The 16,800-nt window shown below is 42.6% G+C and overlaps 1 protein-coding gene across 1 annotated transcript; it reads left to right on the top strand.

Annotated features, from left to right (window-relative positions):
* The first annotated feature begins 449 nt into the window (after positions 1–449).
* Positions 450–15,782, top strand: ttyh1 (tweety family member 1). Its single transcript, XM_070912499.1, has 14 exons — positions 450–584; positions 2,110–2,339; positions 4,347–4,458; positions 6,149–6,486; positions 8,539–8,634; positions 8,757–8,829; positions 10,369–10,444; positions 10,644–10,699; positions 10,976–11,068; positions 11,168–11,260; positions 11,349–11,488; positions 12,592–12,759; positions 14,384–14,462; positions 15,699–15,782. Exons 1-14 carry the CDS (start codon positions 450–452, stop codon positions 15,780–15,782), a joined length of 1,773 nt encoding a protein of 590 aa, XP_070768600.1.
* The last annotated feature ends 1,018 nt before the right edge of the window (positions 15,783–16,800 follow it).

Genomic DNA, 16,800 nt, shown 5'->3' with positions numbered 1-16,800 from the left:
GCTGTTTTTTCTGAAATATGTCTCAAAAATATTGGGACAGGTATGTTTCAGTTAATGTTGCTGTGAGGAACTGATCTAAGGTCAGTGAAGTCAAACTCTGTTGTACCTGAAATGTTACGGGTGAATCAAAAAAACAGAACGACACACTGTGCACTGATTTACACTTGCAAGAGGTAGTTTCAAGTAACTATGGCTGACACTTTGACCCTTACTTTGCTCAGGTTGTCTCTGGTCATAAATTGTCTCTGATGTGCCCGGATGCAGGAGGGATACTGGCTGCAGAGCTCACAGTGACCTCTCTGTCCTCTTAGCTCGGCCATGCATGGGCTCAGGAAGTTCTTCACCCCTCCTTACCTTACCCTCTTCCCTCTCCTCTGCTCTTACTTCGCATCCTGGTTGCTCTGACCCCTCTTTCCTCTCGCCCGCAGGGTGGAGGAGGGGAGTAGAAAATGGCTGCCATGACAACGGTGCCCAGCTATGCCCCTTCGCTGTGGGTGAGAGTGTGTCACGCCCTCCCCCGGCTGGACCTCGCCATGCAGATGAGGGACAACATCTTTGTCCCCGACAGCTGGGAGTACCAGCAGGTAACAGACACCTGCCACCACCGCTAATAACACACTGTAACCACATGCTGTGCTGTAACTGTCCAATCTGAGGTGCCATTGCATAATAATTACAGCACTGTTGCTCCATTTGTAGTTATAAATGTACAGGAATATTTTAGTACAATTACGATACTGGGTGATGGGCAATTTGCTCTACATCACACTATAAATTGCTCCTTAAATCCTTGAATGTAATAGCTATCTGCAGAGCTATGATGATGGCATTTACAGTCCTTTAAAACACCTTTTCCTGCCAATTTATTGATCTAATTACTGGTGGGACGATTACACTTGACCCCTCCAAGATCCCCTTAGCTCGTGTTTAATCTTTATCATTTTCTACCTTGCTTTAGATGCTGTAATGCTCTTCTAAACTGTCACTTACACCTCTGCCTTTGTGCATGCAAAGTGGAGATATTTTACGCAGTTTGGTTTTAGGGAGTGCATGAGACTCAACACGGTGTGAGGTTCTGAACTGTGCTGTTTCTCACTGCAAAATTGCAAGGTTTCATCCTTCCCCTCCAACAGGCTCTCATACAAAACGCTCCAGCTAGCAGCGTCTCACAGTGCGTGTTTGTGACTTCTCTGCAGTACAAAGGGGGGGGGGGGGGGTGCAAATTATCCTGCAGAACAGAAAGACAAAAGAGACTGAAAGTGCTCCGAGAGAGAGAATGAGAGAGGGAATGAGTAATGCAAGGAGGTTTGCTGAACAGAAGACCGGGCAGAGAGGGAGAGAGACAGAGAGGCGAGTGAGAGTGGGAGTGAGAGAGAGAGTGGCAGTGAATGTATTTAAGTAGGTCACAGATTATTAATAGAGATTCAGTGGTGTGGATAGAAAGAAAGCGAGGGGAGAGTGGGGGAGAGAAAGAGAGTGGGAGCGAGGGAGAGAGCGTGGGGAAAGAGGGATGGGTGGAGTGGGGCGATGGGGAGGGGCTTCAGAGAGCAGGAGGTGAGATGGAGAGAAGGTGGAGGAGTGGGGAGTGACAGACGGGCAGATGGATGAAGGATAATACTGTAGATACGTGTTGGAGCAAAATGCATTTCAGTAATGTTGACTTTATGACATGGAGCCTGATCAAAAGCAAAGTCTGATGTGGCTTAGTGACATTAATATTCACTCTGGTGCATAGACAGATCAGGGATTCATGGGTTAAAGCCTTTGAAATAAGTACAAATGATCAGGAATCACCTCAAATTATGTGTTAAATTTATCCCTTTTGTGAATGCATGTTTGCATGTTGTGTGTGTCTGTATCCTTGATTCTTCCCGCCTCTTTGAAGCACACAGTTTATATTCTCATACCTTTTTAATCACCATCTCCTGCTGCTAATGGGGGCGGGACAATATGACAAGCTATGGAATTTAACAGGATTAGTTGGTATTTTACCCTCTCAAATTGCTCTTCTCCACTTGTAAAAATGGAATTAAAGTGCCATTTCTCACTTTCACTGATTCATCCTCTGACTGACTTTTTTCCCCTCCTCCTCCTCTTCATTTCTCTCAGACTCTGCTGGTTTTGTCCAGTTTATCAGCCATCGCTCTCGTTATCTCCCTCTTGGTGGTTCTCTCCTTCCTCATACACTACTGCTGCTGTCACCGTGGCGACCGGGGCGAGGGATCAGAGGAGGAGGAGGAAGATGAAGATGCCAGCACAGGTCACGGTTACAGCGGGAAGAAGGGGCGGGGCATCTGCTGTGTCACGTGGGTGGCGGTGGCGGCTGTCACGCTGTGCTGGTGAGAGGGAGGATTCAGACGTCATTACATACACGAGTCGCCTTTTAGCAGGAAATATTCAGATCTTTTACTTAAAAGTAGCAGTGAAACACTGTAAAAATACTCCAGTTCAAGTAATAGTCCTGCTTTTACAATCTTACTTAAGTAGGATTAAGTATAATCAGCAAAACATAAACTATTAGTTGGTTCTAGTAACTAAGTACTAGTTACTTTGCAGATGATGATTTTACATACAAACATATAATGAGCTTATAAAATACTACATATTGCTCCAGGATAAACAACCCAGCACTATATAAAGCAATCAATCAACATTAAAATGACAATACAATCATATAATCTATAACAATATCACAATTACAGGATCCAATCTAAGTACATTTTTCTGATACTTCATGTTTTACTCAAGTAAGAGTTTGAATGTAGGACTTTTACTTGTAGTGGAGAACTTATTTTCTTATTGTGGTATTTCTGCTTCGAAAAGAAAGATCTGAATAATTCTTCCACCACCATCTATCAGATAAATGTAGTGGAGTTGAAGTATAAAGTAACATAAGCTAGAAATAGTAAAGCACAAGTACCTTAAAATTTTACCTACAGTATTTGAGCAAATGTACTTAGTTACTTTACATCACTGCCTTTTAAGTGGAACAGCATCAAGGCTGTGAATCACGAGCTGTCAGCCTCCACCATCATGTGCTTTTGAGTCTCTCACACAGTCACCAATGTCACTGGAGAGGAAAGGAGGCCTGGATGACAGCTGATGGTCATGTTACATTGCTGTTTGCAAACCACAGGCCCATGACAGCACTGTGTGTGTGTTAGTTTGCGTGTGTGGGTTTCAGTGTTTCCCCATCATTGTGTACGTGTGTGTGTGTGAGGATGATCTCAGCTCGCCCACCTGCAGTACAGTAGTCATTTACCCACCAGTGTTTCCCTCAGATCTGGTGGCCGTGCAGTCATCAAGTCAGTACATTGTCTCCGCTGTACATTATACAGAAATGCTGCTTGACATCTGTCCAATACACTCGTGTATAGTGGAAGTCACTGAGGGGAAGCTCAGCTGCCTTTTTAAATGTAAAGCTAAAGGCCCAGCTGTGTGCTGTGATAAAATTATAGCGCAATTTAATGTTTCAGCAGTGCTTGTTATTATATTCCAGTCCATTCCCTGCACGTTTATATGCACTGAGACTGTATTGCTATGTAATGGACATAATGTACTGGGGATCTGATTTCAGCTGTCACAGTGATGTCATCATATACAGACTGTAGGTTGATGCGGTTCGTGTCTCCCCCTTATGGACCGTAATGTAATGTTATGTTGTCGACACAAGAGCTTCCTGCGCTAGACTGGATGAAAAAATAATGCCGCAGTTTACCTCTTGAAAATATTTCATGTGACACCCTTTTCTCCAGATGGTGGGTGGCCTTTGGTCACAGAAATGGAATATGTCATTTGAAATGCAGCTGCATTAGACAGCGTTCACATTTGGCAGCTTGAAATGCAAAGCACACACAGACGCAGACACACATTCCTCCTTTTTCCCCCTGCTTTCTAATCTGGGTCACATACTTTGTGGGAGATTGGGTCATACCATTCCTCTCGGGTTCGAGGGGATTTGATGAACATCTGGCCCGAGCCTTAATCTGAATATTTGAATAACAGAAAGATGTGTAAACATGTCGCTATGTTTAACATTTCGAATATTTTCCTTGCTGAAGCTTAACTGTTGAGTGCTAAGAGTCAGCTTTTTTCCCCCCATCATCTGTTTATTCCTTCCCCTGAGCTCCACTGTTGGTATGTACATCCAGAGCACACATATCCCATCCTCTCCAGCTCTATCTCCTTGTGTCACATTCATTTAAAATGTACATACACACTGAATTAAACATTACATTTATGCCTCTGCTTTCTGTTCTTCTATCCCCCTCTCTCTCTCTCACACACACATATATATATACACCCTCCCACAATGTTTTCACGTCTCCTTTTTTTTCCCTTTGCAGTGTTGCCATAGGCATTGGTTTCTATGGCAACAGCGAGGCTAATGATGGGATGTATCAGTTGACCTCGTCTCTTCTCACAGCCAATTATACGCTAGCTTCCATCGATCTGCTGGTGAGTGCTGCTCTCCGCAAGTAAACTGTCATGCAGAATATCTACCCTGCTTGACATCGTGTGTGTGTGTGTGTGTGTGTGTGTGTGTCAGAGAGAGAGAGAGAGAGAGAGAGAGAGAGAGAGAGAGAGAGAGAGAGGATGTGGACATGCTTTCTGCAGACAGAGAAATAAAATCAGATACAAACTTCTGTTTTATCGATTTCCCTGTGGTCAGACAGTGGTTTGTGTGTCAGACAGCTAAATCTCCTCTGTTGAAGATACAGGTCAGGAAAACTACAGTGATATAGACGATAAACGATATAAACGATCTGAATATCTATGAATGAGTGAGAAAAACACATGAGTTACTTCAGCTTATATCCATTCATCAAGTTGTTAAAGTTAGACAGGATATCTAAGCTGACCCTCATAAAGCAGTAGACACAGTGGAAAGAGAAAGAAGCAACAGGCGCACAGACAACAAAACAAAACATGCACAGAAACACAGAGAAACATGACATCATGCACTGATTCTGTCTTTCACTCAGCTCTTTGAGCTGCTGATAGCGTTCCTCTGCAGATAAGAGTTTAGTGACATATTAAACAGTAATGCACATATTTTTTGTTTTGACAAAGATTGTAGTGTAGTAAAGGTTTTGAGGGTTTTAATGTGATGAAATATCATTAGAATTATACACTAAATACAATTAAGGTGAACACATTTTGCATCATCCTTGGCCTGTCCTGAAAGCACCCCAGGGTGCCACAACCATTGATTTAGTCCACGTCTGCCCCATTGATCATATAGAAATCCTTACATTTTATGCAGTGATATGTTATTCTGCAAAAACCTTTAACAATGTTAACTGACATTAACAACATCTAAGAATATTTATAAAATGAAATACAAATATAATATAGTGGTAGCCAAAGTATATCAGAGAAATCGTATGATTAGTAGAATTTAGTACAAAGACAACAAAGAAGCATGGACTAAAACTAAACTAAAACTAAAAACTATGACACAGACTCTATATTTATGTAAATATATACAATGATAGTGCCGGGTGATATTCTGTTCATGGTTAGGGTAAGTCTACTAGATACTGTATATTGTCTATATTGCTGTATTTATATAGAAAAGTGCTTCATTGTAATTGCATAGATTGGTATTGGTAATAACTTTACAATGAATCTGTATATGCAGTTATGTACATTTATGTAAAATGCAGGTATGTAATGTATATAAATGTATGTACAGATATGTAATAAACAGGATTAGAATATAGAGGCTTTACAAAAAAGCAGTAGCTGCAAATAATAGACTTAAATAAAAGGACCCAATTCTGAATAATAATTGTATATTTAGATTCAGTATTTTCATGTCAAAGGAAATTTGATAAATTGCTTTTGCTCTCAAGTTTCCAAGTAGGACTAAAAGTGAAGGATTTTCCACTTAAGTCCAAAATTCACTTTAACTTAAAGGACTTAGAAGTTTGATAAATACTGACCTGAGGTTTAACTTATGTTATAGGTTATGAGGGACATGCATTACCAAGCTGAGGCACCAAGATGCCCACCATCTTCAGTTCTCCATCTCCATAAAACAAAACACTCTAAGTCCACCATGATTTTATGAGCATCATCATCTCTACTTTGTGGTTTTCGTCCCACTTAACTCCCCGCACGTTCTTCCTTCCTCCCTCTCCAGATTTCAGACACAATTTCTGGGCTGCAGGTGTCTATCTCTGGCCCTCTGACCTCAATGGAGGAGCTCTTTACTGGCAGTAAACCCTTCCTGGTGTCAACGCGGAACTGCCGGAGGTTATCTGAGAACGTGGTCAACCTCCTCTCCTCCATCTCCATGACTCGGTCCAGTGTCGACGCAGGCCTGGGGAATGACAGCAGTATCAGCGGGGCGTCCATCATACCTCTGACCCCGGTGCCTCCCTCTGTGGCTCCTACAGTGGTGCCAAGCAACAGCTTAATGCCCAACCCCTTCTCACCTGGCTGGGCAGCCAACACGCTGATGGTCAATGAGGACTACAGGTGAGGCTGCAGTCCTGAATGGCCATCTAGATTTAACAATGGATGAGTAGATATTTTATTTAGATCAAATGCATATTGGAAATAGATTTATTTTGTGGATGATTATTAGTACATGATACTAAGTCTGGGTCTGTTCCCATATGCATATTAGGGGTGTTATTCAATACATATCTATCCACGATCCGGCCCAAGATATGATGCAATACACTGCGATTCAAACCCGATTCAATACAATTTGTTTCAGCTGCAACTTAGGGAACACTTTATTTTATGAGTCTGTAATTTCCAAATAATAACAACAAAATAGTATTTCATTTGTCACCTGAACATGCAAAAATGTCAGACTTGTTTACAGGCAGCTCACAAATCAACATACTGTATATGAGGAATAAATGTTTCCAGTTATGAATGAATAATGCGTTATTAATTCAATATTTTATTGGGTTTGAATGGAGCACTTCTTTCAAACAAAACACAAATGTTCCTATAATTAGTACCAAACTATGTAATTACAGACCCATAAAATAAAGTGTTACTGTGATTTTATGTTGATTAAACTCAGATTCATCCGTATTTACTCGTTTTTTGGTCCAGAAATGCCCCTGAAAATTAAGTCTCCTGCCACACCAACAATAGAAACATTGGCAGTGATCGTCGTCTTTCTGGGAAATAAGAGTGAAACTGTTTATGTTCTTCTTTCTGCTTACAATTTGACCTCTGATTGTTTTGTTTTTGTAAATATATTTGTTCCTCTTGGTAATTGCGCAAGAAGTGGTGATTCCACTGAAGCGTGCTTCAGCAGTATCACATTTTTATCATTTCCACTAATAAAACAATGTGAGTTATTGTTCTTCCCGTTTACAAATCTAAGTGTCAGTTTTACAATCCAGTAGTTTAACACTGTTAAACACAGATTTACTTTTTACAACTTGTTCAGCAGAAGCATCAGGAGCTGAAATGTAATCAATCCTTGAGTGCATTTTATGGGGATTTGAGTAAAAGGAAGTTACTTTGAAAAGGATTCATTAGTCTCCAGATGCTGTATATGCTAGGCCTACTTTATCCATCATTCAAGTGTAACAGTTCGAAAATGTTTCCCGTGATTGGAGGCTGGAAACTTTAGAATCTATCACACACTTCCAATCTCCTCCTTTTGTCCCCATTCTGACAAGTTCATGTAGTAAATAATCAGACGGGAGCAAATTTCACAAATATCAACGTGAGCATGCTGTTTCTCAACACTGCCACACCTGTGCTCTTAGCACAGTTTCCTCAGCCTCTTATAACACTAACCAGCCTTTCATTAATGTTGCATGTTTATGAAGATGGCTGGGTTTGTTGAGGTCATGCAATGGAAACTAAATGTTCTTACACATAATGGGTTGGTGGGATGCTTTTATATTCCATAACGAACACACTTTATTTGATTGCTAAAAGTCCATAACTATATCCTAGTATTGATGAATAATGTCCACTGTAATATGTAACATGAAAGTACTGCTTCCCATTAACAAACCACACACTTTATCCCTGCCTTTAAGCAGTGAGAGGTTAAGTAAGACTCAGCCTCATCCTAACTTCACCACTTCCCTCACACACAGTGGAGTCTTGTGTCTGCCTTGTCTTAAAAAGCAAATAAAGCTATTCAAGCTGACCACAGACACATGTTGAGTGAATGTCTCCTTTTTTCCTGTTTTATTATATTATTTAGATATATGACAGATCAGCAGTGTTATCAGAGTCCTAATAATCTTATTACACTTCTCAGCAGTTTTAATTCAGTGGGAGGAAAGAAGAAGCAAGTTTTAATCCCAGATCAGGTGGAAAAATCTGAGTATGATGAAAGGAACATTGCACATGTTGTACTATGATAATAGTCTCGTGTTTTGTACTAAGTTACTCCATTTTGTCTGTGTGAAACCATTTTTAATTGTTGTTTGATGAAAAACAGTTAACAATCAATTAACTCTAGTTGCCTCAAATTAGAAAACTTTGGAATGTAGTAGAAAGCTGTGGATAAAAACTAAGTGGATATATGTTTCTTTGTTATAGGTGGCTGTCATACGTGTTGTTGTTGCTGCTTGACCTCATAGTGTGTCTGTTTATCCTGCTGGGACTGGCCAAGCAAGCCCGCTGGCTGCTCATCCTGTGAGTACACACACACACTCACACACTCACACACTCTTGTATCTTTAGACACAAACCATAAAACGCTTTATTGATAGTCAGAGTGTCCTCTTGGCTGAAGAGTTTGTGCTGCTCCCTCACAGGATGACCGTGCTGGCCTGGCTGGCTCTCTTCCTGAGCTGGGGCTCCCTGGGCTTGGAGACAGCCACTGTAGTGGTGAGTAGATCCAGTAAAACTGCTCTGGTGAGCAGGGCCAGGGCTGGAGGGAGGGAGCGGAGGGATGAAGGGCTGGAGGAATAGGAAGTGAATTGGACTGTCATGGGAGGGATTGGCTGGCTACAGCTGAGGGAAGAGAGCTATAGGAGGCCGAACCCTGATGGCAGGCCAAAGCCATGTGTGTGTGTGTGTGATTTCTGTGCCCATTGTGCTAAACCGTGAAAAGACCTGCCTCCTAGGGAACGCTGCAGTCATGGCAGAGGACCAAAAAGGCAGAAAAATGGGGCAGAGATTAAAGATTCAATGTGCGTGTGCACAAGTGCGCTTGTGAACAAAGTGTGTTTGTGCATTAAAGTGCGTGTTTTTCATGTAAGTGTGTTTGCAAGTGTGTGGGCGTTTGGCTTCGAGAAGTAAAGATGGAAGATGAAGAGAAGTGCTTTCAACGAAGAGTGAGGAGGGGAGAGGAAGAGCGGGAGAGTGCATCTCGAGATCAGTTTAAGAGAGAGAGCGAGCTAAAGTGAGTGAGGGAGAGAGAGAGTCATCATCAGCAGTGCGAGGCTTGAAGCTGTTGCTGTACCTCGGCCCCTTGGGGCTTTAGACTGAGCATGCAAGGAGGTGGAAGTGTGAGTGTAATCCTGTGAAAGTAAAATTCACGAACATGCTGCTGGACAATGTTCAGCTGTGCTTTTAACGCCTAAACATGACAACACCAGTAGGGTCTCACAGACATAAATCCGGCCGGTGACATTTATCAAGGACAAAACACAGAGAAAGTTTTTATGTCTCAAACAGAGGACCGGCCTTTTTCAGTTCGCTCTGTGAAGTTTGGTCAAACTCTCTGAATGGGAGACTGTTTTGGTGTGGGCTGTGGGTGTGTGAAGAGGGTAAATGGTGGCTGTTTTTATGCGCTGCTGCCTACTTTAAGAGTCTCTGTGTCATGTGGAGCTGGCGGGAGATGTCCCAGGGCCTGTGGGTCCACACAGAGCCGCTCTGTCCCTGGTCACTGACAGGGAAACAATGGGCCAGCTGTGGGCCTGCCCACTTTATTCTGTCCCGGGTCGCTGCTTTTTCCCGTCAGTCCCTGGGCCCTCTGTGTGGCTCTCACTCCCTCTTCTGGTGGGGCGATCTCAAGCTGAGTGTGGGTGTACTGTCTCTCACTTGAGTGCATCCTCTTCAAAAACTAGGCCAGAAGGTACAGCAACGTGTAGAGATGATATGGAAAAAGAGGTTAACAGAGGGGAGGATATGAGTGATGATCTAATGGAAAGAAAACTAGATGTCAGAGCCTATCGGAGGTTTGTTCAGGGCAGCATGTGATGCAGGCTGATCGATATTTACCGCTATATTGTGAGCTGCCGTCAGATATCTGAGGAGGTAAGTATGTCAGTCGGTCAGTGTGTCTACTAACTTTTCCCTTGCGATCATTTTCTCCTGCCCTCCCTCTTTTGCCTCATCTGTCCCGCTGCTTTTTTCTCTTTTTTCTTTTCCCTTTCCTGTCATCCTTTCTCACTCTCCCCGTCACTCTCGCTGCATTGCCAGGCTCTCAGTGACTTCTGCTCAGATCCAAACACGTTTGTCCTCAACTCCACCCACTTCAACACCGGGACCAGCTCAGGTACAGTATTTAATCTGCCCCTGTACAAGCAGCACTCTCTGAAAGTGCTGGTTGTTCTCCATTTCTGCATTGCACTTGATTTACCTCCCAACCGTGCTTATGTCAGCACAGTCTAATATAATGACAGTTAAACGTTCCCACAAATCTTCTCTGTTGTGCTCTGACCTGCTGTGTGCTGGTCTTTTTGTTGGCCATTCAGATGTGTTGGATTATTACCTGACCTGCAGCAGGCGCATGAACAGTCCGTTCCAGCAGGTAACGTGACCTCTGCCAGTCACATGTCTTATGTATATAACATTGTGTTGACACTTTCACCCTCACTGATTTAAAATAAGCGAGCAGGTTGCATGTCAGACTCGCTCAAGGCCGGTTAAGGACAAATTATCTGAGGACGGGATGCACAGCTGTTGCTGCTGCGTGTCCTGTCCTTACATGATTTGCTCTCCAGCTACACTCTCAGCATATTAATGGTGTATTTGAGCAATAACGCAAAAATAAAAGCTCTTAACTCCACTGACTTGTTGGCTTCAGCTGCTGACCCAGTCGCAGAGGGCTCTGTCCAACATTCACACACACCTCTCCAGCCTGGACAGAAATGCTCTCACACAGTTCCCCAAAGCTGAGGTACGTTACAATGTGGAACAATGCAGCTTAAGAAATAAAATTTCTACGGCCTTTTTTTGGTGATTTTTATAACTTGTCGCACATTTTTCGTCATTGCAGAAATCACTCAGGGAGGTCCAGCAGATACTCAACTCCACAGAGGGCAACTTTCATCAGTTAGTGGCACTTCTGAACTGCCGAGGTCTGAATAAGGTAACACAAGATGTAGTGCAGAAGAACAGCTAATTACCAAATTGCTGCTTCTTTATTTTCATTGATATGTCTGTCCATTTTCTTTTAGGACTACATCGACTCTCTGAAAGGCCTGTGCTATGATGGGATGGAGGGATTGCTCTACCTCTCCCTTTACTCTTTCCTCTCTGCTCTGGCCTTCACTGCCATCCTCTGCTCTCTGCCTGGTGCCTGGAGGAGCTTCCCCAGGTGAGAGAGAGTGGGAATATCTGTGTTGTGCATAGGTACTTCTATCAAAGTAGGGCATTATTATTTTCATGCACTCACACCCATTTATACACTATGAACTGCTGAACATAAACACTGCCAAAAGTAGTAAAAGAACAGGACGGTGCGAGATACCATAGATTGAAGTTATAAATCCATCCTGTCCCACAGTGTCGGGGAGGACATATACTTCTCTGCTCCTCCATTCAGAAAAAAACATGTGCAACTCATCTACAATCAGATAATGTTTACAAAATCTTGGAGCTTCTACATGCCATACAAGGCTGCTTGGGATACAATGTGGAAAAATATTGGAGTGTATTCGAGATAGCCGGTTCAAATTCAGCCTTGAAATTTTTTTACAGCATTACATAAAAATGACCAATAAAAGCTGGAGGTTTGGCTCTCTCTACCCACTTCTAGGTGAATTGAGAGTTTAGTATTCAGGAGTTTCTTGGATATGGAGCAGGTATTTACTCCAGTTGCAGGTACGCTGAAATCTATGAGAGCCCCCTTCAAGTGTTATCAGCTAACAGCAAGATTAGGTAGTGTTGTGTTGGGTGCTGCTAGAGCAGAAGTCCTGTTGATCAGTAGTTTGATGTTTTCTGTGGTGACCATTTGTGGATAAATACATCATTTGTACCATCTCGTACCTTTTCGTCTTGGAATATTAGCATCTAACTAATCATGAACAGTGACCGAGAGAATAAATGGAGCAGTCTTGTAAGATGTCTACTTAGAGTGTTTCTGCACTGTAAATGGTAAATGATCTCACTTATATAGCGCTTTTCAACCTTCACGGTTCCCAAAGCGCTTTACAGCTAAGTCTCATTCACCCATTCACTCACACATTCACACACCAATGGCGACCGAGCTGCCATGCAAGGTGCTGGTCTCCATCGGGAGCAACTTAGGGTTCAGTGTCTTGCTCAAGGACACTTCGACATGACATTAAAAAAAGAGCTATACTGAATATGGAACTATAAGACTGAATACAGCTTTATACGAGGTATAAAGAGACAGCGGTGCTCATCACTTCCCTGCTCACACGTGTCCCTCTCTCTCTCTTTCATGGACGACGACAGTGAATCAGAGGAGTACGAAGACTCGGACAGCGAGAGTGAGGACCCCTTCACCTCCCATCAGGCACGTAGACAGACGGCCTCGGGGTCTCAGCGAGGGGCCATGGCCCCCTTCTATAATTACCCGGGGGCCGGGTGGACACCCCCCTTTTCTAGCGCGCCACCCCTCCCGTGAGTAACACAGACACACAGCCACGCAGACAGACAGACAGACAGAACGTCCCAGATGTTGCAAGGAGGAGGAGGAGGAGGTAGCTCTTAGATACAGCTTCGGCATCAAGCTTGTGTTTCTGTGTCGAGATCTGTACCTACGGGCAACTTTTATACTGATGCCCCCCAGATCAGGGATTGTAAAAAGTCCAGGATGACAACACGTATACTTAAACAGCACATAGCCACTGACTGAGCACTACTGAGACGTTTTAGTGCAGACACACTAGACGTCTTTTTGGTGAAGACATTCAGCTTGAAATCACACATTTCCCCCTCAAAACAGTCATATTTGTATTCATGACATACACAACAGACATAAAGCACACCTATCTTGACAAGAGAGTAGTGGAAGTGCAGTGCAGTCAGCTAGGTTTACACACTTCTGTACATATATATATATAGACATGTAGGATTAGTCCAAATCCACAGAGCTGTCAGGTTAAGCACATGCATTGCAGACAGACACACAGACAGGTCAATATGGACTACAGTGTAGGCAGAGAAACAGACACAACTCCAGAGGTCTGTCTGTCTGTCTGTGTGTCTGTCTATTCGTCTGTCGAGTGTTTCAGGACAGACGATGTAGGCCGCTCGGTCATTTCACAGATCTTGTCTCAAATGGCGTCCTGTCTCCTAAACAGTAGTAGAGTACTGCTGTGTTGGGGGGAGGGTGTCATTGACGAGGCCGCGCTCGTAAAAACTCCGGCGATGTGAGGCTCAGGTTGACTATAGGTAACCCCCCCCCCCCATCCAAACCCCCTCCCGCATCACTCTCATCTGTCTCCTCACTGTGGTGTCCAAACCTCTCCTGCTATTTCTCTGCCTTGTCTTTCTCTGTCTTGCTGCTTTGCTCTCTGTCCTTTTTTGGTTCTCTCTCTTTCTCACTTTCAGTTTTTCTCATCTTATTACGTTTCTTCCCTCTCTCCCTCGCTGGTGTTTCCAAGCTTAGTTAAGTACTCTGAGAAACCTAATCGTGGACGATTTAACTTCCTGTCCTAATGCCAGCTGATCATCTTGACTGCTCCCATATCCAATATTAACGCAGAACTACGAGGATATACTGACTAAACTAAACTGTCAAGGCTCAGAAACTCAGCTAGCACTAAAAATACAGTCCACTCCTCTTAAATGGCTCGGGATTGCTTTAAAAGCTTTCTGGGGTTTATCGTGCAGATAAACAGATTCATTAGGAAAACAACATTACAGCTGAAATGGAACTGGTGAGTCACACCCAGCTCTAAATGCATGTAATTGCAGATTATTGTATAAATCCTGCAGTGCATCATCAGTCAGGAGTGGACTGTACGTCTGCTGCTGGTGCTCACAGTGCCTCGCTTGAGTGCCAGTAGAACTAATACCAACTAGTTATACTGAGTGCTGTGTTTTTCCGCACTATATTTCTAACCGCTCTTTCTCCTTCTTTCCTGTTACCTGTCCTTGGGTCCCGTCACCCCGCGGCCCCCCGTCCCCTCTGTCTTTCTCAATGTGTCTCACCCCTGTTTCCCTCTCTTCTTCATCCTCCATTCCTCCTCCTCTCCTCCCTCTCTCTCCTCTGTCCTTGTCTCTTTCTATCTCTATACAGGACTCCAAACGTTTCCTCCAATGGCAACCCTGGCTATGAGAGCCTCCCCTTGACTGACAGGCAGTCCCCACCCCCCTCTGTGAGTTCCTCTGTGCTTGTGACGCCATCGCAATCTGTGCCATTTGATCGTTGCTGCTAGTGCACACGCTCGCTTTGATAATCAGTAGCAAACGGACTAACATGGTGGTGAGGCTTCGACCTCGCAGGACCCTGTGGGCTGGCCAAACGTGCGAAAACATGAAAGAGACTTACGTATTTTCACTGTTACCATTGAACTTGTACATAACTCTTTGCTACTAACATAGATCTGAGAGCGCTTCCTGTTTTATTATCACTATCTGACCATTTTACAGAGCACCTTACCTTCACCATAACAGTTTTAATGAATAATGAACCTTCACTGTGAAAACTCATTCTTGACTCTGGAAACAGAAAAAAAAACAACAACTCAAGGTTCCCTTACTAGCTTTTTTTTTGCTGCACTTTCAATCGCATCTCATGGTCTTCTTCAGTGAATGCCCATGAGATGTGATTTTCACTTTCAGTCTCATTAGCTATCTACATGACAACTGAGCAAACTCCATCCACAGAGGAATACCATAAGTTGCAGTTGAAAACTTTAGAAAAAGCAAGTAAGAGGACCTTGATGTTGTTTTTTGTCAAAATAATCTTCTGATTTTGACTGTAAACTAGGAAGTTAGAAAATCAGTGACATGAAATTATAAGCCCCTTGAAAAAAATAAAAGAAAATAACAAAAGACTCTCCTCACTAGCTTTTTCAGGAGCTTTCAGTCGCATCTCATGGAGTCTGGAGTTGCAATCCCACCGCCCCGTAAATGATCACAATCTATCACAACCAAACTCTCAGTCTTGTGATGACAAGTTAGTTATAGTCCATATGTTGAAGAAGACCACGAGATGCAGCTGAAATCTGGAAATAGCTAGTAAGTGGACGTTGAGTCTTTTTTTTTTGTCAAAATAACCAACATATTTATAACTGCATCACAGTCGTCTTAACTGACTGTAAACAGTTACATTTGAGGAGGGAATAAAGTAAAGCATTAATATTTACAGTACAGTGCCTTTACCTTTCCTTCTTGTTTTCTTTGAACACTTTGAAATTCTTCATAACTGTATTAACGCCTGTTGGTCAGATAGTGAAAAACAACATGTGCAGTCTCCTCCTCTTGGTGAGTTGATGCTTACATGCCTGAATAACAAATGTTGTTCTCTTCTCTTGTTTTTCTCTCGCTACACCTTCGGACCATCTCAACCTCTCTCCTCTTCAATCCCGTCGTCTGTTCTGGACGTACAGTACTCTCCCAGCATGCTGACTGGTTACGGGGGAGGTCAATCACACCCCAACCCTGCCCATTCGCGGAACCTGTATTCACGTTGATTATTATTTTTTTGTTAGGAAATGTATAGAAAAAAAAAAGTTTAGTTTTCATATGAATGGACACTTTACTGAAATGAAAAAGAAACTAATCTAAATAAAATGAATGCTAGGTGTGAAATCAAAGTGTGTAACGTCAGTACCACTGAATATTATTATTATTAGAAGCACTTAAAAGATCTAAATGGACTGTTGATACAACAGACAGTGATGATGCTGGTAGGATGGATGTGCAAAGCTATGAACCAAGTCCGCTTGGTCTAAATTCTTTCCCCTCGTCTGTCCAAACTCTGTGTAAACTGTGAACAGTGGTGAGGCAAGTCAGAATGGTATTGACGTTACTACGTTGTAGTTTTATATTCTTAAATGTATCAGTACCACCGATTTATTTTTAAGTTTTTATATAAATATTGTTGTAGAAAAAGCACTGGCACGTAGCAACAAGACGCATTTTTTTCTGTGAATGGTTATGCAGTTCCCTCACTTGGTATCATTTTTTTTATTATTACTTTTTATAGGTGGCAATTCTGTATTTTCCTTGTATTACCTTATGGTATTCTGTATATCTCACTGTCTACAATATCTGAATAATCATGAACCTTTGCTCTTAAAAAAAAACAAAAAAACTTGAGGGCTACCAAGACCCCGTTTTAATGATTGAATGGAGAACTACAACTGCCACTCAAATCGCGAGAGTGGAGAACTACAAATCCCATGCAATGACAGCAGGTACATAGCAATATGATTCTTGCTACTGGTGCTGCAGTAGCCCTACCGTAACTAGCAATAATAACTATGTATAGCATTGGGTTTCTGAGATCTCTCCAAGAAGTTTTGTGTATATATGGTATGGTATGTTGGAGATTTCATTGAATCCCCCGCCCTCGCCAACTGACCTTGTTAACCCTTGAATTGAGTTTGTATGGTTATCAATGCTCCTTTTGAATGGCATCCTTTTACACTCAAGAGTCTAATATAAATAAAAATAACTTCAATAACCTTCACCTGGTCTTCATCCTGT

This window comes from Enoplosus armatus, chromosome 9, assembly GCF_043641665.1.
Source record: "Enoplosus armatus isolate fEnoArm2 chromosome 9, fEnoArm2.hap1, whole genome shotgun sequence".
NCBI lineage: Eukaryota > Metazoa > Chordata > Actinopteri > Centrarchiformes > Enoplosidae > Enoplosus > Enoplosus armatus.
The sequence above is the reverse complement of the archived record's forward strand: the minus strand, read 5'-3'. Positions and strand labels throughout refer to the sequence as shown.